Source organism: Molossus molossus, unplaced genomic scaffold, assembly GCF_014108415.1.
Source record: "Molossus molossus isolate mMolMol1 unplaced genomic scaffold, mMolMol1.p scaffold_m16_p_19, whole genome shotgun sequence".
Lineage (NCBI taxonomy): Eukaryota > Metazoa > Chordata > Mammalia > Chiroptera > Molossidae > Molossus > Molossus molossus.
The window spans coordinates 30,787,045-30,813,045 of NW_023425354.1; the positions used below are offsets into that span (position 1 = coordinate 30,787,045).

General features: G+C 55.4%; 1 protein-coding gene across 4 annotated transcripts; it reads right to left on the reverse strand.

The window, feature by feature from the left end:
- Nucleotides 1-109: 109 nt before the first annotated feature.
- Nucleotides 110-24,283, reverse strand: LOC118634736 (junction plakoglobin). 4 transcript variants are annotated; one of them, XM_036269474.1, is made up of 16 exons: nucleotides 24,168-24,281; nucleotides 23,517-23,695; nucleotides 13,670-13,885; nucleotides 10,533-10,792; nucleotides 10,053-10,291; nucleotides 9,125-9,326; nucleotides 7,606-7,750; nucleotides 7,398-7,501; nucleotides 5,875-6,213; nucleotides 3,828-3,983; nucleotides 3,502-3,621; nucleotides 2,618-2,768; nucleotides 2,415-2,536; nucleotides 1,870-1,909; nucleotides 1,429-1,594; nucleotides 110-890 (listed from the first exon to the last, which is right to left on the reverse strand). In XM_036269474.1, exons 3-15 carry the CDS (start codon nucleotides 13,875-13,877, stop codon nucleotides 1,443-1,445), a joined length of 2,238 nt encoding a protein of 745 aa, XP_036125367.1. In that variant the 5' UTR covers nucleotides 13,878-13,885; nucleotides 23,517-23,695; nucleotides 24,168-24,281; the 3' UTR covers nucleotides 110-890; nucleotides 1,429-1,442. The 4 variants fall into 4 exon arrangements, with proteins under 4 accessions (XP_036125367.1, XP_036125369.1, XP_036125365.1 ...); XM_036269476.1 differs by having other exon boundaries at nucleotides 24,149-24,281; XM_036269472.1 differs by lacking the exon at nucleotides 23,517-23,695 and having other exon boundaries at nucleotides 24,168-24,283.
- Between the last annotated feature and the right edge of the window lie 1,718 nt (nucleotides 24,284-26,001).

Sequence of the window (26,001 nt, forward strand, 5' to 3'; positions counted from 1 at the left end):
TAAATGTTCCTTTCTCCCTGACCCTCCTCCCTCTGTGTCTCTCCCACGTACAAGGAGGCTGCTAAGGGAGTCGCCGTCTCCCCATCCCATGCCCCCAAACAGCCTCCACTGGATCTGTGTGTGTTTTATTTTCATTGCTTTGGTCTATACAAAAAACCAATAACCAAAAACATAAAGCGATAATAATAAAAATCTCCCCAGGGACCACCCCTAGCCCCGGCACCCATGTACAGGAGGTGGGGGGTGGGCTGAAACGGGAAGGGGAAGAGAAAGCCCCTCACCGCACACCAGAGGGGTCAGCCAAGAGCACTTCTGGGGTCAGCTAGGGCAGTTGTGAGGGTGGGACAGGGGTGTGAGGAAGCTGTCCCGAGTTCCCCCAGGGAGGGGAACAAAGCCAACTGAGCATCCTGGGGAGAGAAGCAGGCAGGGCCCTGGAGCGGGGGACTCACTCTCCACATCTGTCCCATCTCCCTGAACTTTTCAAGAGGAGCTGTGGATTCTGGGGCTTTGGGCCTTGAACCTGGGTCCTGGAGACCCCGGAGGCTCAGGACAGTTGGTCAGGTGGAGTTCAATGAGAAAATGAAACCCAGAGAAGGAACCAAAGCCCCATGAGGCCCAGGCGGCTGGAGACGGGCAGCCAGGGCAGGGGAGGGGGGACCACTGGGGGAACAGAGTCTAAAGCTTTAGTGCCGGGGCCACAGGGTGGGGGAGGGGTATTGGGCCATTGACCCACAGCCCAGAACAGAAAAGCAGGAGCAGATCACCATCCCAAGACAGACCCGATGGAGGCACGGGGTTCGGCAGGAAGTCGTGGCCCTGGTCCCCCAGGCTCAGGCACTTTTCTGTCTTGCCCCATCGTCTGCACAAGCCTCTCAGATGAGGAGCCGCACCTGGGGATGGGGCAGACACAGAGGGTTCAGGGCAGGCTATGTCCCCTAGCTCGTGCCACTCCCGCATCACCCACCCACCACCCACAGAAAGGGCAGGACTCCCTATCCCCAGCAAAGATAAAAGAATAAGGCAGGCCAGGGCATGCCTTCCTTGGAGGAGCTCAGTAACAAAAGACACCACACTCATTTCCCCCAAAAAGGATCCAGTTTCAACAGAGGACCTCTGTGAGGAGGAGGTTCTAGAGCAGTGGTTCTCAACCTGTGGGTCGCGGCCCCTTTGGGGGTCGAATGACCCTTTCACAGGGGTCGCCTAAGACCATCAGAAAACACCTATTTCCGATGGTCTTAGGAACCGAGACACCGCTCCTCTGTCTCCAGGCGGTCCGCCCACACGCAGATAGGCCCACAGACAACATGAGGAACCGTATTAAAGGGCCGCGGCACTGGGAAGGTTGAGAGCCACTGCCCTGAGGGAAGGGACAGTGTGTCTCAGCAGCCCACGGGCACGAGGGAGGCTGCAAAGCGGGAGGCACCGTACTGGGGTCGAGCCAGCTAGGCCAGCATGTGGTCCGCAGTGGGGTAGGGGGGCCGGAGGCCTTCGCTGTAGGTGTCGATGGGGTAGTCCCCGTCCATGTCCATGTGCATCTCCAGGGCGTCCAGGGGCACGTCACTCGAGTACATGGGGCGGTAGGTGGCATCCATGTCTGGGAAGGAGAAGAGGGACTCTGTCCAGGTTCTGCAGGCCACCCTGTGGGGGCGCCTGGACAGCCCTCAGCCACCTCCTATACCTCTGCCTAACCCCAGGGGGCCTGACCTCTCTCTATAAACTCCCACGTCAGGGGACCTGGACAGGGGTCCGCGTGGATACCATACAGTAGCTGCCACTGGTCCTCTGGCCCGCAGACACAGTGCCTCCCCCTCGCTCACACCCCCGCCCCTCCCTGCTCCCTGGGGTCCTGAGAACTCTGCACACACTTACCATCTCCATAGGGTTCGTTGATGGGGATCATGCTCTGGGCCTGAGAAAGGAGACAGAAACAGTGAGCGAAGGAGAAGGGTGGAAGGTGCAGGGGCTGCGGGTGAGCAGCTAGAGATGCTCTATAAAGGGGCCCAGGGGGAAGCAAGGCTCCCTTGAGGGAACCAAACGCAATGGGGTTACCCAGTACCCTGATGAACTCCCCCCTCAGGCACCCAGGGCGGAGGGTCCCACCATGCATACTTGGGGGCACCCACAGAACAAGAACAGCCCTGGGGAGGGCCGTCTAGGGGAGCTGCCCTGCCGGGATCAGGGCAGCCCGACGGCCTACACAGAACTTCGTGCAAGTTAGAAAAGGCAGTCTCCTGCCTCAACACTTATATCGATTTGGACAAGATTAAGTTGCCGTTTTGGTAGGTGAAAACCAGAGAGATGGTTCAACCTGCTCTTTCCATCTCCTGAGAACTGTCACAAACGACCAGTTACACAAGAGCCCCATGAAGCCGCCCGGAGGGCGGGCCTCGCCCCCGGGGCTGCGCGGGACTCACAGCCTCCCAGGCCGCCGGGTCGTGCTTGAAGAGGGAGTTGGTGAGCTCCACCGACACGCGCTTCCGGTAATCCGGGTTCTTGTCCTCGGAGATGCGGAACAAGACGGCCGCCGCATAGGTGGCTGCGCAGGGAGGAACGGCCGTCAGCACCGCCGCCACCCCGCTGGGGGACGGACCCCTCCCTCGCCCCGGCCCCAGCTCACCGGTGCCCTCATTGCGGGAGTGCAGCAGCTCCATGAGCGGGGCCGAGGCCCCTTCAGCATCAATGGCGTCGGCCGCCTCCTTGTCCTGGGCCAGCTCGCACAGGACCCCAGCGGCCACGCGCTGGATGTTCTCCACCGAGGAGTACAGGAGCTGGGGACAGGGCGCCGGGTGGGTGAGGCAGGCGGGCACACTGCAGGGCCCTGCCCGTCGCTGCCTCCCCTTTCTGGATTTCACCCAAGCTCCTTGGCATGGTTCCACAGGATTTTATTATAGTCATCGATATATCCTGCTTTTTTTTTTTTTTTGGTACATGCCCCTAGCGGGAACCGAACCCAGCACTCTCTGGTCCACAGGTCAGTGTTCCAACCACTGAGCAAAACCAGCCAGGGCTCTATATCCTGCTTTTTTCACTTGACATAGCATAAAGCGTTTCCTGTATTATTAAAGAATTTTCCTTGCCCTGGCCGGTTTGGCTCAGCGGTTAGAGCGTTGGCCTGCGGTCTGAGAGACCCGGGTTCAGTTCCCGCTAAGGGCATGTACCTCGGCTGCAGTTTGTCCCCGGCCCTGGTTGGGTCGTGTGGGTGGCAACCACTCACGTGTCCCTTTCACGTCGATGTTTCTCTCTCTCTCTCTCTCCCTCCCACTCTATCTGAACAAAAAATGGAAAAAATGTCCTTGGGTGAGGATAAAAAACAAAAACAAAAAACTTTTTCTGAAAATCTGAATTCACACTGATACTCAAAGAAAGAAAAGAGAATGCTACAAAACAAAACAATAATCACACCACACTAATCACCAAAACCCATGGCTGCGAACCTTCCAGTTCAGCCAAGGGGTAAGCAGGGGTTGGGGCACCTCTCCTGCCCACCTGCCCCAGACTCACCTGCACGAACAGGGGAATGGTGTTGAGTCGGAAGATCTCCATGCGGTTCATGGGGTCCCGGGCGAGGATGTGCAGGGCTCCAGTGCAGCCCTCCACAATCTCCTCCATCCTCACACCATCCTGCACGAGAGGAGCCATTGGGGCATGGCAGCAGGTGGCCCTGGACGTGGCCCCACACCCCCTGACACTGACAAACCTCGCCGGTCCTCGGAGTGGCATCAGTTGCAGCCTGCCTCCCCGAGTACACACACGTGTGCACACACATTCACACAGGAGACATCCTGACGCGCAGGGAGGGCAGCCACAGGCACCACCAGCCCACTTACCGTGTATGGCTGCTGTGTGCCTGCAGCCACGTGGCGCTGGGCATCCTGGTGGGCCTTGACCAGCAGCTGGACGAGGCGGGGAATGACGGCTGCCTCCTGCAGTGGGGCATGGTTGGCTGGGCACAGGGCCAGATTCCTGATCAGGCCAATGGTTGCCTGGCAAGTAAAGGGAAAACAATCAGTAGTTTTTGGGTGTCTGGAGGATCCCAATTCCCTGTCATCTCTCCGTCCCCCTGCACAGACATGGATGTGCTGGAAATTCTCCAGAGAATGAAACTACCCCAGCCATGCCTCGTATTCCATAGAACCTGCGGGTTCTCACCTGTCTAACTCTAACAGCCCCTGATAAAATGATATCCCATTCCAGAAACTGCCAGCTCCCATGCCCTGACCCTCACCCTTATCCTTTCTCTTAGCCCCTACCCCCTCCAGAGTCCCCAAACCCTGATTATCAGGGAGTCCTTGCTATGGTTGACTCCAAAGCCTCCTCAGTCCCCAGCAGGGCAGAGGTCTCCTCCCCAGGTTCCCCTGACTTCCAGGAGCCACCCTGGTCTCCTAGGGTCCCTCAGGGTCTTGCTGAGCAATTTATCATCTTGTTTGACTCCCAAAACAAGAAGCCAGTAGGGCTTCTTGCAAATCATGTGAGCGATAAGGAGGTGAGCACAGGGTGGGTGAACTGCCAGGGATGGAAATCACGTGGGAGATAAGGAGGTGAGCACAGGGTGGGTGAACTGCCAGGGATGGAAATCACATGGGAGATAAGGAGGTGAGCACAGGGTGGGTGAACTGCCAGGGATGGAAATCACATGGGAGATAAGGAGGTGAGCACAGGGTGGGTGAACTGCCAGGGATGGAAATCACGTGGGAGATAAGGAGGTGAGCACAGGGTGGGTGAACTGCCAAGGCCACTTGTCTGTTAGCTGCTGGGTCAGGATGCAGACACCAAGCCCAAGGATGGGCCTGAGCTGCCCTTTTATTCTCATTATGAACTTTAAAAAAATGCATGTAATCCCGCCCTGGCTGATTTGGCTCAGCGGTTAGAGTGTCGGCCTGCGGTCCAGAGAGACCCGGGTTCGGTTCCCGCTAAGGGCATGTACCTCGGTTGCAGTTTGTCCCTGGCCCTGGTTGGGTCGTGCAGGTGGCAACCACTCGATGTGTCCCTTTCACGTCGATGTTTCTCTCTCTCTCTCTCTCTCTCTCTCTCTCTTCCTCTGTTTCCCTCCTACTCTATCTGAACAAAAAATGAAAAAATGTCCTTGGGTGAGGATTAAAAAAAAAATGTATATAATCCCTTAGAGTCATTCTTACCTGTACTGTTAAAATGTCTAAAATTTAGCCAATGTCAGCTGGCTCTCCCAGGTGGCCTCCTGAGAAGACCTCACCCCTTCACACCCTGGACTCTCTAGAGCAGATACCAGGTGTCCCCCAGAATCCCTTCTATCCCTTGTCTTGTCAGCACCACTCCTGAGTTTTAACGGACACATGGCCCTCTGTCACATGACACGTTGCTAGCCTCCTTGCACATAGATGTAGCCAAATGGCCATGTTCCAGGGTGCGGGCTGAAGTGACATGTCCCACTTCCTGGTCATGACTAGCCGCCCACTTTTCTGGGGCCAGAACACATCTGTGGGGATGATACAGCCCAACCATTGGCGTGAGCACAGCTTTCTTATTCAGACCCTCTAGCGTAAGAAGTGAGCTCCACGGACCAGCAGCAGCACCGAGGGGCTGGTTAGAAAAGGCAGAATCTCACCTCCCGCAAGGCCAACTGAATCAACCTGTAGTTTGGTGAGATGAAGGTGGTTACGTGACTAGTAAACCTTTGAAGCTCTGCCCTTGGGGGAGACCAAGCTAACAGAGAGAAAGATTATCAGTCTCGGGAGCAGAGCGGCTGCGGAGGTCTAAACCATTCCATGTGAGAGGAATGAACTTCTCTGATCTAGGGCCTCTCTGTCATAGCAGCTTTGCCTATACTGATACAACACCTACTCTGACTGCAGAGGGCTCCTTCCCCTGGCACAACCCCCACCATGGCAGCGGCCATACCTTGACCAGTGGCCACTGGTTGGGCTGGTTGAGCAGCTTGACAATAGCCGGGATGCCATAGTTGAGGCGCACAGAGTTCTGGGCCATCTCGGCCTCGGGGTGGCGGCTGGTGAGGTGGCGTAGGGCGCAGACAGCAGGCTCCGTGATGTCATCCTTGTCGCCAGCACGCAGGATGGCATGGATGAGAGCCTCCACGCCGCTGTTCTGCGTCACCAGTGTCTTGTTCTTGCTATTGTTGCATGTCAGGTTGGACAGAGTGCCCGTGGCACAGGTGAGGACGTTGACGTCGTCTACACTCAGCTGGTTCACCAGGATCTTCAGCACGCTCTCCAGTCCCTCCTGGGGTCAGGGGTGCAGTGATGAGTGAGACACTCCCAACTGCTCCCATGCCTGTCCCAGGGGCGCGAGATGGCCTGACAGGGTCGGAAGCCCACTAGGCTGATACTCAAGGGGCCCTGCCTATGTGCCCGGGAACCTGCATCCCTATGATCCTGCCGACACCTGTGAGACAGCAGGGATCTCCTGTGGGGCAACTGAGGCGCAGAGAGGCTGTGTGGCTTGCCCACGGACCCACCACTAGTGGGCTGGATCTGAATCCAGGCCTGGCTGTAAGCTCCATGCTCTTTCCTCCAGCCCCTTGCTCCTCCTCTGCATCCTCAGACCCAGGCAGAGCCCCGCTCAGGCCGAAGGAGGCCCTCAGGCCAGGAGGAAATTGAGGAGGAGGCCACATGCTTTAGTGGCCCAGCTGACCCATTTTTACCTGCTTCTACCTTTCTGGCCTTCATGGCTGCCCCTCAGTGATCCCCAAGTCAAATCCACTTTCAGGAAACATCCCTACTCCAGAAACCTCACTTCTGTCACAGACTGGCCATGTGGGCCTGCGGTGGAACAGGAAAACCCCAGGCTCTGGGGACAGACAGTCCTGGGTTCATGTCCCAGCTCTGCCATTTCTTAGCTGTGCCTAAGGGCCTCACTTAACTTCATGAGCTTCTGTTTCTTCATCTAACCTACCCTGTCCCACACTCTCCCTCCAAGTGGTAAAAGGGGTACACAAGACAATGTCCAACAGTCCAGCATGCGGCGGGTGCTCATTAAACAGCCTATTGACCGTGTCTCTTAGGAATGACAGTCAGGTTGGAAGGGAGCAGACTTGTCCTAAACCTACACTTTTTCTGTTGTGGTTTTAGCCACTGGGACCCCCAAGCTGTCTCTTAGCATCCTGCTGCTGCCTACCCCCGGCCCTAGGTCAAAACTGGTCCCCTGGTACCACCTGAAACCCAGCTTAGAAAATCAGGCCCCGCTAGCGATTCCCCTTCCCGAATTCCTGATAGGGATTAGAGCCTCAAGCTACAGAGATGAGGGTCTCAGGGTACTTCCAGCCTCAGCCACAGCAGGGCAAGATTTAGAGGCCTTGGGCCTCCCATGGCTCCTAAGGTCAGACTCCTAGACAGGAGGTTGGGCGTGGTGAGACAGGAGGACAAGGGGGCTGAAGAGGCAAACCCAGGCCCGAGCATTTCCCTCACCTGCTTGGTGGCCACATCTGAGAGATTGCGCAGGGTCCAGAGGCAGTTCTGCACGAGGCGGGGGCTGTTGCTCGTCAGATGCTTGCCCAGAGCCTGCATCCCACCTGGGGGGGAGGACACGGGGCCCGTCAGCCACAGGGGAGCAGAGCTGACCAAGCCTGGCTAGTCCAGCCTTGGCCCTCCCAGCCCCACGGGCCGCAGCACTCACCAGCCTCCACGATGGCGGGCTTATTGTTGGGACACACCGACAGCACCTTGAGCACGCGGCTGGTGGTCCAGAGCAGCTTCTCGTAACTGTAGTTGCGCATGATCTGCACCAGGGCCTGAGGTCCTCCGTTGGCCAAGATGATGAGCTGTGGGGAGAGGGGGAGGATGAGTGTCAGACAGACAGACAGACAGGGAATATGACAACGAAGGGAACAAAGAAGGGAAAGGGAGCTCACAGAGCTGCCATTACTGAGCTTCAGCTAAAACCCAAATGGATTTTGACTATGAAATAAGCCAAAATCTTGAAAAAAGGATAATATACAATGTTGGCAGGAATGAGGTGATATCATACTTACAAACATGACTGATGGCATTGTAAATAATATAATCATTGCACTGGCTGGTTTGATTTTATGGTTAGAGCATTGGCCCACAGACCAAAGAGTCATGGGTTCGATTCCAGTCAAGGGCACCTTGGTTGCGGTTCGGTCCCTGGCCCTGGTTGGGATCATGCAGGAGGCAACCAATTGATATGTCTCTCTCACATTGATGTTTCTCTCTCTCTCTCTCCCCCTCACATTCTATCTGAAGATAGATGGAAAAATATCCTTGGGTGAGGATTTAAAATAATTATAATAATTATAATAATAATAATATAATCATTTTGGAAATCAATCTGGCAATTGGGGTAAAAGCCTAGAAATATACATATTTTTTTCCTTTATTGATTTTAGAGAGGAAGGGAGAGGGAGAGAGAGAGAGAAACATCGATGAGAAAGAACATCGATTGGCTGCCTCCTACAAGCCCCTCACTGGGGATTGGGCCCATAACCTGGGCATGTGCCCTGTCCAGGAATCAAACCCGCAACCTCTTGGTGCATGGGTCAGTGCTCAACCACTGAGCCACACTGGCTGGGCAAAAGCCTAGAAATGTGCCCTGGCCAGTTTGGCTCAGCGGTTAGAGCGTTGGCCTGTGGTCGGGATGGAAAAAAAAAAAAAGCCTAGAAATGTTAAAAACTCTTGGCCCTGCTGATGAAAAATTCTCCACTCTTTGGGAAAAGCTGCGCGCCCGAAGCTGTTCATTATAGCATTGTTTACAAAGGTGAAAAATCAGGAGCAATTCAGATGCCCTTCCTCAGAATAAAGTCTGGGGCCTCCACTTAAGGAAATGCTATTTGCCATTATAGAAGATCATTCTGAGGACAATATAACAACAAAAATTTCTTAATGTCATGCAGAAAGCAGACGCAGTTATCCATTTGCTTTGACTACAGCTACGTACAAATATGCCCACAGGATAGCCCTGGAGGAAGCTCATTGAGATAACAATGCTGTGTGAGAACAGTGAATTGTTTTTCTTTTCCTTATACTCAAAATAGTCCGTTATGTGATGAAACACGCACAAGTGCACACACATATATGTTTAACCTAAAAGCGGTCAGGAGGCAGTGGGGGGAGGCTGCAGCTGGACGGAGCTGGTGTAAGGTGGCTGTGGGTCTTGGTGGGGTGGGGGGGCCCACCTTGCTCTCCTGGTTGCCGTAGGCCAGCAGCTGCAGGCAGTCGGTGGTGATGGCCAGGAACTTGGGGTTGTTCTTGTTGAGCAGGGGCACCATCTTCTGCAGCCCGTCTGCCAGGCGCACTGCCATCTTGGCGCCCTCCTGGTACAGCAGCAGGTTGTGCAGCGTGGTGATGGCGTAGAACAGGACCGACTCCACAGGGGAGCTGCGATGGCCGGCGGGGTATTAGTGTGAGTCGGGCCCCAGGGGCCTGGCATAAATGTAGGCCACCCCCCCCAGGAAGCCTTCTCTAGTATAAACACCCCCATGGCAATAGCCCTTTGCTAAAAGCCCATCATCCCTTGAGCCCAGCCCACTTTTATGAGGAGAGCACACAGCACCTCTCCTCCCCTGCGGGACCCTGATGCCTGCTGCTGAGCAGAGAGCAGGTCCCCTGATACCTGTCCCGACCATGCAGAGTAACTGCCACAGGCAAGGCCACATGCTAGAGAGGCCCTGAAAGGGGCCCAGAAGAGAGGAAGATCAGTATCTACCCTCCAGGAACTCACAGCCTGGAACGGGACTGAGGGAAGAGGCCACTCAACACTGCGAGGTCAGAAAGAGAACAGTGGCAAGGAGCATGCTGCCCCTTCCTTGGAATACTCTTCCCTTCATCTGCAACAGCCAAACTCCACTCATCCATCAACCCTGCCATTAGAGTCAACAGCTTCTCAGAGGCTAAACAATCTCAGACACACCTTTGCCCCAGTCTATGCTGTGGCCTCATAACTAACCTGCTCGTTACACAAGCAACGAAGCACCAAGACTGGGAGTAGTTCTGCACCTGGCATACAGTAGGTGCTCAATACATGTTGTACGGAAGCCCAGGGAAGGGAGGAGGAAGACCAAGGGAGGGAGGCCCTGGGCCCCTACAGTGAGCAGGGGTGGGTACCTGAGCATGCGAACCAGGGCGGGGATGCCACCCGACTTAAAGATGGCGAGCAGCCCCTCGCGGTGGTGGGAGAGGTTGTGGAGGATGCTGGTGGTGCAGCGGGCCGTGTCCAGGTCGCTGGTGTTCTGCATGGTACGCACGACAGCTGCCACCAGCTGGGGCGAGCTCATCAGCGCCCGCCTCGATGCCTCCTTCTTCGACAGCTGATTCACAATCATGGCCGCCTTAGTCACCACCACCTGGAGGGTTGGAGGGAAGTATGGAAGAGAGCAGATCAGCCAGGTCCAGCTGCCACTGCGAAGAGGAGGTGACCAGGAGACCCCTTCACAAAGCTCAGAGGGACCTAGGTCAGACTCTTCCTACTGATGGGGCTCTGGGTCAATGACCTCCCTCTATCCCAGCCAGGCAAGGCCCTCCCCTGTGGACACCCGACCTCTCTCTTCCCTGTCTGCCCCCACCCCAGCCAGGCCCCTCACGGACCGGGTCCTCATCGTTCAGCAGTTTGGTGAGCTCAGGCAGGGCCCGGGTGGCCAGTTCAGCGTCGTCCTGGTAGTTGATGAGATGTACAATGGCCGACTTGAGCAGCTGGGACGGCTCGGCCAACCGCTGCAGGTTGGTGGTCTGCCCCTCCACCTGGGTGGCCAGCAGCAGCGAGCTGTCCTCCCCTGTCATGCCGGGACACATGGCTTCCCGCACTCGCTTGGCTCTGGCCGTTGTGGACATCTGGTACTCAAGGTCACCTAGGGTCCAATGGACAGGGACTGAGCTGCACAAGGCGGGCAGGGGGAACCTGGGGAGTAGGGCAGGCTGTGCAAACAGCCCACTGCATTCTCTGGGCTGCCTCCCAACCCGACCAAAGGCCCAGCACACCACCTACAGTTCTGCCTCTAACCAGTGACCTTGGGGAGGTCACTATCACCTCAGTTATGTCATCTATAAAATGGGGTGCCACCTGTTCTTTCCACCACAAGGAATTCTTATGAGAATTAAATGAGATAATAGTTGTGACTGGCTCTGAAAAGAAAGGATTCATGTGTAAGATATATCTCACTACAAAAACGTTAGTAATTATTTTCATTAATAGAAATAGCGCCCTGGCCAGTTTGGCTCAGCAGTTAGAGTGTCGGCCTGCGGTCCGGAGAGGCCCGGGTTCGGTTCCCCGCTAAGGGCGCCTACTTCGGTTGCAAGTTTGTCCCCGGCCCTGGTTGGTCGTGCGGGTGGCAGCCACTCGATGTGTCTCTTCACGTCGATGTTTCTCTCTCTCTCCCCCTTTCTCTCTCTCCCTCCCACTCTATCTGTAAAAAAAATGGAAAAATATCCTCGGGTGAGGATAAAAAAAAAAAAAAAGAAATAGCTAACATTTAAAAAATATTTATCATAAACCTGGCAGGGAATTAAGTGTTTTTTCTTGTATTTTCTCATTTAATCTTACAACAACCCTACAAGATAAGTACTATCTTTAAAAAATATTTTTAGCCCAGCCAGTGTGGCTCAGCAGTTGAGCGTCAATCTATGCACCAAGAGGTCACTGGTTCGATTCCCAGTCAGAGCACATGCCCAGGTTGTGGGTCTGATCCCCTGTGGGGGGCATGCAGCAGGCAGCCAAGTGATGTTCTCTCTCATCAATGTTTCTATCTCTCTCTCTCTCTTCCTTCCCCTCTCTCTAAAATCAATAAAGAAAAAAATTTTTTTAGCCCTGGCCAATTTAGCTTAGTGGTTAGCGTCAGACCTCTGACCATTGAGTTGCGGGTTTGATTCCAGTTAAGGGCACGTACCTCAGTTGCAGTTTGTCCCCAGCCCTGGTTGGAGTCATGCAGGAGGCAACCAGTCAATGTGTCCCTCTCACATTGATGTTTCTCTCTCCCTCTCTCCCCCTCCCACTCTATCTGAAGATAAATATAAAAATATCCTGTTGAGAATTAAAAAATATAGCCCTGGCCGGTTTGGCTCAGCGGTTGGAGCGTCGGCCTGCGGTATAGAGAGAATTAAAAAATATATATATATGTATGTGTGTGTGTGTATATATATATATGTATATATATTTAATGTAGTTAATAAGATCTGATACTGATATATTTTTTTAATTTTTATTTATTGATTTCAGAGAGAAAGGGAGACATCAATTTGTTGTTTTGCTTATTTATGCATTTATCAGTTGATTTTTTCTTTTAGAAAGTCACTATCTTTATTTATTTTTCTTTATTGATTTTAGAGAAAGGAAGGGAGAGGGAGAGAGAGAGAGAAACATCAATGAGAGAGAACATCAACTGGCTGCCTCCTGCATGCCCCACACAGGGGATCATACCCACAACCTGGGCATGTGCCCTGACCAGGAATCGAACCAGCAACCTCTTGGTGCATGGGTCGACGCTCAACCACTGAGCCACACCGGCTGGGCATCAGTTGATTCTTATATGTGCCCTGACTGGGGATCAAACCTGCAACTTTCGCACATTGGGACAACACTCTAACCAACTGAGCTACCTGGCCAGAACCAAGATAAATACTATTATTATTTCCACTTTACAGATGAAAAAACTGAGGCACAGAGAGATTATAAGAACCCAAGCTGGGATCTGAACTCAGACAATCAGACTCCAGAGCCCAAACCCCAATTCTGTGTCCCACCCTTAACAACCAGGTAAAAGTCAGATGAGACAACCTGGTTCTCTTCAACCCTGAAATCTCATGATTCTAATTATACCCTCATCATCTGCAAAGGAGGCAACTCTCCCATTATACGGACAGGCAAATCGAGGCAGAAGATACCAGTATCATACAGCAGATCAGAGGGAAAGTGTGGACGGTGGGTTTCAGAAAGCAGAAGGTGGGTTCTTAGCTCAGACTCCAGGTTCCACTTCCTGGGGAGACCTGGGAGGCCCACAAATAGGTGCCCAGGCTTCCCAGGCAGCCCTGTCCTGGCGAGTGTCCCGATGCCCTGGGGAGAGGGAGGCAGTTTCTACCCTCCAATTAATCGGGGAGGAGACGTCGACATGGCTTTCCCACCTGAATGCTGGTGGGACATCCCCGTCCCTAAGCCCTAGAACTGGATCCGTCACTTTACCACCTGACCTTGGCCCCCTTCCAGGTCCACATGCATCTCCATGTCAGCATGTTCCACGTGCTGGCCTTGACTCCTCCCCGCCCCCACCAGGAGCCCTCAGGCTTGAGAACTGCACCTCCCCTACCAGACTGGGGGCTCCCTGAGGGCTGGCACTCTGCCTCCCCATCAAACTTGAAGGTTCTAGAACAAAAGAACTATGTATTTCCGCGGCCATGGGTTCCCCGAGGGCAACAGTGACACCTCCTCATCATACTGTAAATTCAGGGACAGCAAGGACTGTGCCTCTGCCATCAGACTTTGGGCAGGAGCCAGGCTCCCCCCCATTCGAGAGCTCCAGGGAGAAGCATCCGCCTCCTTCCCAGCCGGGGGCGCCCTGAAGCAGCTGTGCCCCTTCCCTCAGGCTGGGTGGATCTCTAAGCGGAGCCGTGCCCGCCCACTCAGAGTGGAGGCCCCTGGTGTGCCTTCTTTACGCTGACCTCCCTCCAGGGCCCAGCCTGGTTTTCTGCTGGTATATTCCCATGGAATAGTCCCCAGGGGTCCCCAGGGCTCCCACCTTGGCTCTGAGGTACCCCCTGGGTGTAGGTAGTGGTCTTCTTGAGTGTGTACTGGCGCCCGCAGGCGTCCTCCTCCTCCATGATGCCCTTGCTGCTGACGGAGGGCACGCCGGTGTTGGCGCCCGAGTGAATGCCCGAGTCATAGGTATACGTCTGCTGCCACTCTGTCACCTTGATGGGCTGTTCGATCAGGTTCATCACCTCCATGGTGGCTGCTAGGGACACAAAAAAGAGGCAGGACATCAGCTGGCCCCACAGGGCATCCCATTGGCAGGTGCAGCCCCTGGCTTCCCCAGGCCCTGCCCATTCCTCCTTATTCCTACCACAGAGCCAAAGGCCCTGGTGGGCTGTAGTGGAGAGAGTGGGGGCAGAGGGCACCAGGCCCAGGGGGGATATCCACGCGTGAGTCCTGGGCTTGCATCTCTGGCCTCCAGCCAGGGTGAGGTGAACCCCATGGTGGGTAGGGCAGTAAAAAGCTAGATGCCCCAACACAGCCTTGGGCGCCCTCACCTTGCTCACCCTTCCCAATTCTCCCAGAGCAGAAAGCACTCAGGGCCTCCAGCAGCTTCCAGGGTCCCCAAAAACCATCCCCTGGGGCTCCCTGGGAAAGGCTGCTGGACAGGAGGAAACTGCACCCGAAACCAGCTGGTCAGGCAGGGAAGCAGGCACACAGGCCCTCTGGGAAGCCAGAGAGGCTGCTGGGAGCAGTCAGAGGCACCCCAGGATCCCGCAGGATCTCACATTCCTGCAGATGCGGCCCCAGAGGCCCAGGGCCTAAGACACTCCATCTCTGCAGCACCCCAGCTCCTGGAAACCTTTCCCAGAGTTCTGAATCCCAACAGTTCCAATTTCAGCCTCACACTACCAGGGCAATTCACCTGTCCGCTGAGCCTCTGTGTCCCCATCTGTAAAATGGGGCTGCACCAACTCCCTAGCAGGTCATTGTGAGGACCATGTGTGTTAAGGACCCAGTATGGTGCCTGGCTCACAGCAGGTACAGATGTTGGTGGCCGTGACCGTGGCCGTGGATCAGCGCCACCTCTCCCCTGCGGGTGTCTGCCCACCGCTTGGCCCCGCAAACCCAGGCTAGGGAGGAGTGAGGCAGGCCCCGGGGTGGTCACTGCCTTTCCGGCACCCCCCCTCTCTGCAGAGACTGGGGACACTTGGGGTTAGCAAAGAGTTGGGCCCTACGCTGCACCAGGAAGATGAATTCCCACTTGCTGTCTGGCCCCGTTTTGGGAGCTGACCTTGGGAGTCAGCACCTGGGGGGAGAAGCCGTGCTCCAGCGAGGCCCGGCCTGTGCCATTCATTAGTGCGCCATCCTCACGAGTGGGTTTCGAAGCACATGCTGTTTCCTTGTCCACAGACATGGAAACTGACGCCCCACCAGGCAAGGTGGCACAGCAGAGACAGCAGAGCTGGGACCAGGCACAGGCATAAGGGACACCCAAGTCTTCAGCCTTTGCACGCCCTCAGGCAGCCAGCAGACCCCAGGCTGGTCCACCCATGAGGCAGTTATGTTGGGGGATGGGTGAGAATAAGGGTGAGGTGGGGTGCAGCCCGGCCCCACCCCAGGAACAAAGATCACCAGGGATACGTCTTCCCTGGTGAGTCTGGGCAGGTGCCACCTTCAAGGAGGAAGGAATGACAAATGGTCCTTCAGGTCTCACTGCCTTTTATGATGACACCTGGCTCCACCCCTGCCCCTGAGCACACCTGGAACAGGCAGAGGCAGGAGTCAGACCAGCTCCCAGCGCCTCATTCCCTCCTCCCATCACGTCACCCCCAGTGACTCAGAGTTTCGTGCTGATAAACAGAAGCAGGCCCAGAATACCAGACAGCGCGCTGCCAGGTGTGCCAGATGCTTCCTCACACTGACCAAGTGTGGCTCATCCGGGAGAAGCCCCTCCTCCCCCAGCCACACTGCCCAGCACTCCTGCTCCCCTGGAGAGGGAGAACCGAGAGTGGGGAGGAGCAAGCCCGGCACAGGACTGGGAGGAGGACGCGAAACTGCAACAGGGAATTAACCCTCTCTGTGCCACTTGGCCAGGAGGAGGGCTGAGCTGACACCTGGATACCCAGCCTCCGTCAGATCCACTCAGGACGGACTGGACATCTCCAACCCCGATCAGTAAACGCCCCACCGTCGGAGTTGGAAAAAGGCCCTGCCCCCAGCAGACAGCTGCTTCCCCCTGGTGCTTTCAGCCAGAGGCTCAAAGGCCTCACTCAGAACCACGAGGACCATCCCCTCACCTACCTGATATCCAAAAGGATCACCCAGGTCAAGGCTGGCCACAGGAGGGGCATTTGCTCAGCAGGCCCCTCACCACCCCACCAGCCCAGGGAGACACAGAGGCTTCAGGAGGTCAGGGGATTCCTGGGGGAGGGGCACCTGCATGCCTCTACTAGCAAATGAATCTCATGCTTCCCTCCAAGCAACCCCGCAGGCATTGCACAATTCCCAACTGCTAGGTGAGGGCACTCTGCTCAAACCCAGGTCGCCTCACTGCAGACCGGCCTCCAGCCCCAAACAGGGCTGCTCACCGGGCTCCTAACAGGGGAGCCAGGGAAGGAGGGACCATGAGGTCAAGGAGAGACCCAGCTGCAGAGGAGAGTGGGGCATGGGGTGGCAGGTTGTGGGGCGTGGGTGGAGTTGAGCCCCCTCACCAAGCGGAGAAGCAGCAGGTGAGGCCGAGGGTGCTCACAGGTGGAGGCAGAGCACAGGCGGGGAGTCAGGAGTCCAGGTTGTAATCCCCGCTCCGCCACACACTTGCTGAGTGTCCTTGGGCGATTATTTTTCCTCTCTGTGCTTCATCCACAGAAGAGTAGCCCAGGTGGTCTCCGAGGAACACTGACATGTACAGTTCTAGGAATAAGGGTTCGGGATTTCCAGAAGACTGCAGGGGGGCAGAACTGGAAAGCAGTTCAGGGGACACAGCACCGGAGGGCTTCTGGAGGGAGACTCACAGGGAGGGAGAGCTATTCCTGCAACAGGAAGGCCAGACGGGCGTCAGACCTCAGGCAGTCTCCAGCCCCACCTCTCCCCACCTCCTCCCCAGGAGAATCAGAAATTCTCCCACAAGAAACAAAAGTGCTGTTTTTGCAGTTCCCAGGGAGAAGGGGGCCGCACCCAGTTTGGTCTCATCCCTCCTTCTCCACCCTGGACCTGAAGCGAGACCTGTCACAATGGCCCCGGACAGAGCCAGGATGGAAGTGGGCGAGACAGACGCAGGCCCTGCCCATGCACCCTGGACACAGACGGGCAGAGCCAGACACTGGGCGGTTTTCTGAGTTGAATGGGGGACCATTGTTTTTAGCAGCACACTCTATTCTTGGCATCACAGGAGGAAGAAGCCAGCTCAGAGATCATAGGGTGGGGTGGGGTACAGCGCAAGGGACAGGAAGAGAGAAGACAGGGCCCTGGAGGGTATGTGAGGGAACCTTCTCCACAGGTCCACGCTGGGGAGGGACCTGCGAGGGAACAAGGAGGCTGCTTTGGGCGTGTTCTGCCCTTCATTCTTGCTTCCTCCTCAGCACAGCCAACCCAGCAGGTTGGCACTGGGCACCCTAAATCCAAGACTGTCCTGGTAGAGTGTGGCCCAGCCCTGACATGAAAAATAACTCCCACCAGCCTGGCTGGTGTGGCTCAGTGGATTGAGCCACGTCCCATGGACCGAGAGGTCCCAGTCAATTCCCAGTCAAGGCACATGCCGGGGTTTCAGGCTCAATCCCCAGCAGGGGGCGTGCTTCTCTCTCACATCAATATATTTTTTTTTATCCTCACCTGAGGATATTTTTCTATTTATCTTCAGATAGACTGGGAAGGACAGAGAGGGAATGAAAGGGACAGAGAGAGAAACATCAAGGTGAAAGGGACACATTGACGGGCTGCCTCCCACACAATCGGGACCAGGGTCGGAATGAACCGCAACTGAGGTACGTGCCCTTGGCCAGAATCAAACCCGCGACTCATTGGTCCGTGGCTGACATTCTACCACTGAGCCAAACAGGCCGGGGCCATATTGACGTTTGTATCTCTCTCTCCCTTCTTCTCTCTCAAACAAACAAACAAATAAACAAACAAAAACTCCCACTAGAGCTACATCAGGCTCCTGCCCCCAAAAGCACTGTCCACGGCCGGCCAGCTGGGCTGGGCCGCAGGCTGCCAAGTGCCAGTAGGGCACCTGGAAACAAGGACGGGAATGGGCCGCCCAGGAGGCTGGCAGCAGGCTCAGCATTAGGACCAGAAGAGCAGGCTGGGCTGGGTCCCCAGAGGCTCCTTGGGCCGGAGGCCAGCCCCCTTTGCAGACTCACATCTTGGACTCAGTGACAGAAGGGGGTTGTGGGCGGGGTAGGAGAGCATGGGAGTCATGTGGGGGGCCCCAGAGCCACTATTCACTGGTAGTGTGCCCGTGGGCATGTCACTCCATGTCCTTAAACCTCATAGTCCTCATCTGTTAAGTGGAGACGATCATGCCACTCACTCACTTCTTCAGACCATTGTGTGAACCCACAACTGACTGTGGAAGCCTTCTATGGACAGTAAAGACCGGGGCAAGCATCCTTCCGTTCAGGAAGCAAAGAAATGACAGAGGAGCAGACCGTCAGAGATGGGCCTGGCGAGGTGGCCAGCAGCCAGCCTGCTCTTTGGGACCCCGGAGTCAACACCATGACCTGGCCTGGGCCAGAGTCCCTGGGGGAGGGGGAGGCAGGCGGGGGAAGAAGTGTCCCTCTAGGTCCTGGATCGGAGGCCAGGAGGGGGCACTGTACCGCCCCCCTCCCAGTCACATGTGCTGCCTCGGCAGCCAGTGTGGTCAGGCCAGTCAGGCATGGACATTCCCCACATAGCAGCCCCAGGGGACAGGCTGGGCTCAGCAGGGTCACCAGCCCCCACCCTTCCCCTCTCTGCCTCTGGCTCCAACTGAAATTTGGCCAGCAATAAAGGTGGAAAGGAACTCTAGAAAAGTACAGACACAGAGACAGACATGAATGCTCCTCTTGAGAGCCCTGTCTCCCCCATCAGGCCGGGGCTTCCCAACCAGTCCTCTCCCCTCAGACTGGTGGCTCCGGAAGGACCTCCCCTGCAGACTAAATGTTCCTTGGCAGGCTATGGTCTCCCCATCAGACTGGTCATCCCAAGTGGGCAGAGACTGAAGTGGGTGCCAGGTGTGGCCAGGGCCCTGGGGACAGGAGACAGAAACCCATCCGGAGCTTCTAGAGCAAAACCCTCATTTCCTGTCTGGAGGCCGTCCAAGCAGTGGCCAGAGGCCTGACTAGGGGTGGGGAGGCTCGGGTCAGGCTGACCCAGCTGCTGTTTGTTTTCTTCCTCCTGGGCTCCTTCCCAAAGCAAATAACCCAGGGTGGGAAAATGAAGGGGACTTGGAGGAGAGGGAAATGCCGGGCCAGGTGGCTCGACCTGGGAACCTCCAGGCTCCCCCAGAGAGACCAGCTGGAGCTCTATTCCCTGCTGGTGACCCTGTGTGGGCAAAACCCCAAACTGGCAGATGACCCCAAACCGAAACTCCTGGAAATGGAAAAACACTTCACTAGCCTCAGGAAACAGTCAAGGGCGAATAGGTCAGTGATGTATCTCAATACGCAATTGCCTGCTGCCCCCTCCCTCCCACCCAGCCCCGGTGGCCTGCTGACCCGGCTGGTGTCACTCCTCAGGTGTGACTCACGGGGCTTCATGACGCAAGGACGGCTGCCTAGCCCTCTCCTGGGAGAGCAGGGAAGACCCCACTCTCATTCCCTGCTGGGCATTTGCTGGAGAAGACAAGGATTTGGATAAAAGTTTCATTAACATTTGGTATTGTATACAGGGCATGAGATCATCAAGATCAAGGCTACGAAACAAGAGGATGCTAAGAAAAGAGAAGGGGAAGAAATATTCCCGGGAGTCACCTCCAGGGAGTTGGATTTTATTTCTTCCCTAGTCAACTTTCCTAACATTCCAATTGTTTTCTACAATGATCAGATAGCACTGCTTCAATCAAGAGGGGGGGAGTCCAACCCCCTCCTCACCCCCAAACAAGCAGCATAGTCATTGCCCAGCCCCTGTCCCTACTCTCCTCCTGGCTGCCACTCCTCAAAGATAAGAATCCACAAGACTCCCACTGTCCTCACAATGAGAAAAGAAAATAGACCTGTTAACCTGCACATCGCAGGTCACAGAAAGCTGAGATTCCTTCCCTGAGGACTCCCACGGGCTGAGGTTCCCTGAGGTTGAGCAAAGGGGCGTGGTCAGCAAACTTTCTCTTCAGGCCCAGGCATAGAAGTTGCTGGAAACTGGGGCAGTCCATGTTCCTCAGACCTCCACCAGGTGCAGCCCTGTCCCAGGAGAGAGGCCTCACGGTCTCACTTGCAGGGACACAAACCCTGATGGCCTGGCCCAGCCACACTTCTCTTTCTCTTCCCCGGGGTGACTGGGCCAGCTGGTGGCTAATGGATACCTGGCCCTCTCGTTGCCAGGTCTCTTTTTGTCCAAAAGACACAAGACTGAGAGTTTCCCCAGGGACCCCAGCGGACCTCAGATTCACCCCAAAGGGTCATGACTGCTGCCTGCCCTCCTTCCTGGGGCAAGATGGTCCTCCCAGCTCACACGGATGGGTCCCTGCTTCGCCTTTTAGAGAAGAGTCAACTTTAAGCCTCCATCTCTCCCCTTTATCCCTCAACTCAAGATCTCACCTCTAACACAGAGGAAGTCCTTCCTCCTGTCTGGCCTCATCCCTTCCCTAAGAGCTTCAGTCCCATGTTGCTCTTGGGCCCTCGGGTGATGAAAAAGTGCAAGCCCCTCACCCTTTTAGAGCTAACAGGCAGGACTGAGTTCCTTCTCATTCCTTCTCTGTCACATCAAGTCTCCCCAGCCTTCTCTTCTCCAGCATCAATAATCCCCATGCGTGGGGTCCCCTCCTGCCTTCAAGGGATCCAGAAGCCCAGTGCTGATAGACTCACATACAGGCCCCTATTTCCTAGGCCCATTCAGGTGTCAGGTACCCAGGTGGCAAAAGTGCCAGAGCTGGGCAGGTCTGAGAGGACAGTGACACCAGCCCCTCCTTCAAGGACCCAGCCCCATCACCAGAAAGACACTCCCAGCAACAAAAAAATCCATGCAGTAATCCCACAGCTCCTGGGCTTCAAAGCAGAGGATAACCATCCTCATGCCCAAAAGCAGTCTCGCAGCTGCCTGGTACAATCCAGGAGGACACTGGCCCAGTCCTAAATCTGACACTCATTTCTCTCCACTTTCCAGGGAGCAGGCCTCTTTATCTTGGCAGAGCCCCAGCCCCCGGCAAAGCAGGCAACTCCTACTTCCTAAACAGGGACAAGCCCAGCATAGCCCATGGTCTGCCCAGCTCAAGCCACGAAGCAGTGGCAGCTTTGACCCCTGCTCTCCTCTCCCCAACCTCCTCCACACATCCGCCACAGACCCCAGCCTTGGGGAGAGCCTTTCCACCACCAGGAACTAAAAACCAAGCCACAGGGGAGATTTCAGAGGGCTGGACGCTGGAACATGAGTCACCCCCACCTGGCAAACCTGCCCCCACCTTCACCACCCACATATACCCTCCTGGGCCCTTCTGATGTCTCTTCTCCCCAAATCCCCAAGCAAAGGCTTTCAAAAAGGAATGGCAGAAAAACTCTTCCCAGGGCCACAGTGAGGTGACACATCAGGATGGGCTCTGGGTTTGGAGCCAGAGAGCCCAATGTCAGTCTTGGCTCTGCTTGAGTCTCGCTGTGCAACCTTGGGCAAGTCAGTTAACTTCCCTGAGTTTCAATTTCATCATCTGTAGAATGGGGTGAAATGATACCTCCCTCTAGGGACAGTCATAAGGATTAAGTGAGAATAGTTAATGAAAGTGCTTGGTATCTATAGAGTCCTCCCTTGCTTAAGTTACCATTTATCAAGTACTTACAGGGTAGGTAGGTATTATTATTATTCCCATTTTATCAAGGTCACTGAAACTCAGAGAGGTCAAGTGACTTGACCAAAGCCACAGAGGTAATGAGTGACGGAGCTAGGATTCAAACCCTGCTCAGGCCAAGCCGAAATCCCTGTGCTCAGAACTGCCCCACTATAACACTTCTCCAAATACATAGCCCTTCAGTTGATAAGTCTATTGTCCCATCTCATTCTAAGGTGGCTCCTCTCCTTACCCCTCCCAGGCCAGGGAGTGACCCCCTCCCTGGTACCTCCCCCAGGGCCCTCCAGCAGCCCCAGCCCCGACCTCCTTCATTCCCACAGGCTGCATTCTCAGAGCTCAGCCCTGGCAGCCTAAACAGAGGCTCCAAAGGGAATGGGGTGGAACTGGGTGAGGGAGTGGGGGGAGAAGGCTCCTGTCATCCAAGCTAGGGCTTGATCTAGCAAGAAATGACTAATTGGATCCTACTTTCCCCCCTCCCCCCACTCCCATCCAGTAAGTAGCCAGTTTTCACCAGGCACCTCCTAGCAATCCTTCCTCAGTATTATCTTTTCATCACAGCCACAAACCAGATTAGCTAAACTAATCATTTAACCAATGTAATTACAATGCCTTCCCCTCCTCCACTTTGGCATCCAGAAGAGGGAAAACGAGTTATTTTTGCCCAAATTCCAAGCCCTTATGGCTCCACACAGGTACACCACCCACTAGAGCAAAAGAGGGATGGGGGGGAAGGTGGTCCCTGGGGGGGGGCACTTCATGGGGGTTTGACCCTCGCCCCCACTCTCCCACCTACAAATAGGATGGAGGTGGTAGGGTTTTCCCAAGTGAGTCAGGACAAGCAGCCCTAATTTCCCCCCAATCTCCCTTCACCCCAGGACTCAGGGAGAACCTGGCTCTTACATTCCCTCTCTGTTCCCCAAGGAGGCTGGGTTCCAAGTGCCTGCAAAAAGACCACACTTCAGATTTTTACAAACCAGTGAGGTTGGTGGAGATCCCCAACTCTGGCCAGGGGAAGGGCTCTCAGATTGGGGTGGGGGAGGAGCTAATGCAGTTCTGCCTGAAAACCTTCCCTCTAGAAGCCTTCCTTCTGTCCCACTTTCCCCATCAAATTCTCTCAGGAAAGGGGGTGGGTGGGGAAAGGGCAGCAAACGCCTCCAGAAGGAATGCACCTTCAAAACCCAGAAATCGAATGGAAATCAAGCCCCATTGCTCCGCGTTTTTCGGCCTCAATTACCAGCCAACTAAATAACGTAGGGAACGGGGTAGTGGGGGAAAAAAAGACCAGAACAGTCGCTTCCCCCACGTTCGTCATTTGGCCCGGCCCTGCCCCACCCCCATTCCTGGGGAGGGGGCAGAGCTTGGGCCAGGGCCACTAGCTCAGGCCTCAAGTGAGGGGGTGTGGTGGTCCCCGGAGGCAGGAAGAGAAGGAAGAAACTGCTTCCCCTTCGGCCCACCCCACCCCCACTTCAGGCCCCAGGGGCCCAGCAAACAGGATGGAGGTGGAGGCAGGGAGGATAGGGTCAGAGCGCAAGCACTGGCCCTGGATCAGCCTGGCCAGCTGGGGGATGGGGCTTTGCTCCAAGAAGGACCCCATAAACCTGGGGTAAGCCCTGGGCAAAGAGGCAGGAAAATCCCCAGAAAAAGCTTCCGTGAATACTTCTCCTGGAAAGTTTGTTTTGGGTGATATTTTCCGACAATAAGAGGTTAGAGAAGAGGGTAGTCCTGTTCCCATATTAACAATCTGGAAGCTGCAGCTACTGGAAAATGGGCCAGTGAATTCTCCACCCATGCACGACCCCTCCGCCCAGACCCCAGTCCGAGCCACGGGTGTCAGACACCGGCTGGGTGCAGAGCCGGCCCTGCACAAGTCCCACTGTCATCCCACCGCGCCTCCGCTGGTGAGCCCCAGCTGGGCACCCACCTGAGTGGAGGGAGGCGCCGCAGGTACAGTGCCAATGAGGCTCCGGGAGCTGGAGGACAGGGCCTGTGCACTCCGTGTGCTCACCTGCTCGGCAGGTGGGGCCCGCGTCGCTGGGAAAATGTGCGCTTGGCCCCCACAGTTGGGCAAGCCGGGCGCAGACAATAGGGCCCCACCCAGGCCTGGGGGAGTAGAGAGGGAGGGAAAGCAAGGATGACGCGTGAGGTGGGGTGTGGGTGGCCCCAAAGAGACCAGAGGCAGCAAGTTTCCCAAACAGTAAATTCCTAACCGGAGTGAGCTCTGGGACGCAGGAGGAGCAGGTTAAAGTCTCTCCTGCATGAGGCAGGCGAGAGTCAGGGACGCGGCGTCGGGCGAGTTCCACGGGTCCCGGAGAAGGCACAGTTCCGGAGGCACCTGCCCTGACCACTTCCCGCCCTTATTAGATCCCGGGCCACGGAGCCCGCAAGCGCACTCGGCCGGAGCCTCGCGCCCGCGGAGGTCGCCGCGCCCAAGACCCCGGCGCGCCCCCTGCCGCCGGTGCAGAGTGACGCTCCCTGGCTCCCGCCCTCACCTGCCCTGAGACCGAGGGTTCGGCCTCTCCGCCGCCCGCCGCCCTTCCCTCGCCCCAGGGATACCTGCCGCGATTGTCCGCACCTGCGTGTGGAGCCTGGCCGGGCTGAGTAGGGGTCGGGCCGGGATGGGAGCCGGCGCGGGCAGCGAACTGTTCGGCACGCTCGGGCGGCGGCTGCTCCGGACTCTGGCCAAGGCAGCAACTCAGTAACTGAACAAAAGGCGAAGGGACCTGACAGCCAAGCCACGCCTCTCGCCCCCTTGAAGCCCCGCCCCTTAGGGAGACGCCCACTCGTTGGTGTAGGCTCACTGGCTGCCTTGTCTGACTGTCCCGTCAAGGGGCGGAGCCTCGCCCCCAGTCCTCTTCCACCGCCGCCTCTGTTTATCCACGGGCCATTGGCCCCAGGGACTGCCAGTCGGCTCTGGGGACGGCCTCCAACTTGAGGTTTCATCCTAACTCTGCACCTATTGGCAAATATAAGGTTACTTCCTTCTGATTGGGCAAGGAACTGTCAGTAAGCCTAAGGAAAGAACCAATGGGAGGGATGGGGTGTGTCTTGCCCCACCCTACCTCTGAGCAGGTAGGACTCATTACTCTCCCCTTCCCCCTACCTGTCCAACAGGTGAGTCAGGGGGCGCCATGGGAAAGGACAGATGCCTTCACAGGCCAGCCAACTCAGCGTCAGGTATGATGCTTCTCTGGGCTTATTCATTCTTGCCACAAAGTCATAATAACATATTTGTATAGCATTTAATAGGCTTTTTACTGGGTCGGGATTTTCTCCCCAAAGTTGAAGTGCCCATAAGATTTAGAATTAAAACGCCAGGGTTTGGGTTTTGCCACTTAGTAGTTGTATCACACCTCAGACAAGTTTCTTCATGTTTCACCCTGTTTCTCCTCGTCTGTAAAATGGGTACATTAGCTATATCTCTCACACAGTAGTGTGTGGGGATGAAATGAAGTTGTGAAATCACTGGGACAACTGCTAAATGTTAGAATTTAAATAAATGATATAGGTCTTTTTTTTTTTCTAATTCTCATGACAATTCTGAAAAATCATTAGGACAACAACATGATCCTCATTTCAAAGATGAGGAAACGGGTTCAGAGAGGTCACAAAATGGCACATCCTAAACTAGAAAATGGCACATCCTAAACTAGAATTAGAACCCCTTCTAATTTTAAGCCCACTAAACCATGTGTTCTTCTGGTGGAATAATAGCATAGACATAAAATGTCAAAGCAGTGGGGTGAGGCTGGGAAAAAGGAAAAAACAAATATTTCTGGGTAGAGACAAGAGCAATAATTTGAAGAAAATGATTTGTACAAAATCGTTTGTAAAAAAAATCAGGCAGCAGATCTAAAGGAAATCAACACTGGCATAAAAGAAAATGAGGCAGTGGGCCTCTCGTTAGAGGAAGGGTCTGGGCTAGTTATTAGAAAGAGCTTCTCAGTAGGCACACGAAGAAGACAAGGGTCTTTCCTTTGTGTGGTTGATGGACTGAATGCCTGCTGGTGGTTGTACAACATGCCAAGGGTCCTGCAAACATTCATTCACCAACACTTAAGTATTGAACACCAACTGTATGCTAGGCACTGAGTTAGACCCTGATGACACAGAAAATCAAAATGATCCCAACCCTCAAAGGACTCCCAAAGGGCTAAGTATAAACAGACCACCTTAGCCACTCTGTGTGTGGGAATGTTGGGGGAGTGGTTGTTCAGAAAAGAGTCCTTCTTCTGAAAAGCTTTATAGCCCCAAAGCTAGCACACAGGATGGGCTGGACAAAGGTACCCCAGCAGCATCCTTGACCACTTTCCCCACCAGAGAAAGGAATAGTGGCTACACAGTCTCATTTCTGAGGCGTGTGCCATCCAAGAAGTCTTTAGGGAGGGGGCCAGGGAGACATCAACATT

What these genes read in the sequence shown, in the direction of transcription:
- LOC118634736 (XM_036269472.1), bottom strand. Translation starts at nt 13,877, where the DNA reads ATGGAGGTGATGAACCTGATCGAACAGCCCATCAAGGTGACAGAGTGG. An exon ending in CAGATGTGGCCACCAAGCAG is followed by an intron (nt 6,214 to 7,397) that starts GTGAGGGAAATG and finishes CCCTGACCCCAG; the next exon opens with GAGGGACTGGAGAGCGTGCT. An exon ending in ACCAGTGGCCACTGGTCAAG is followed by an intron (nt 3,984 to 5,874) that starts GTATGGCCGCTG and finishes TTTACTTGCCAG; the next exon opens with GCAACCATTGGCCTGATCAG.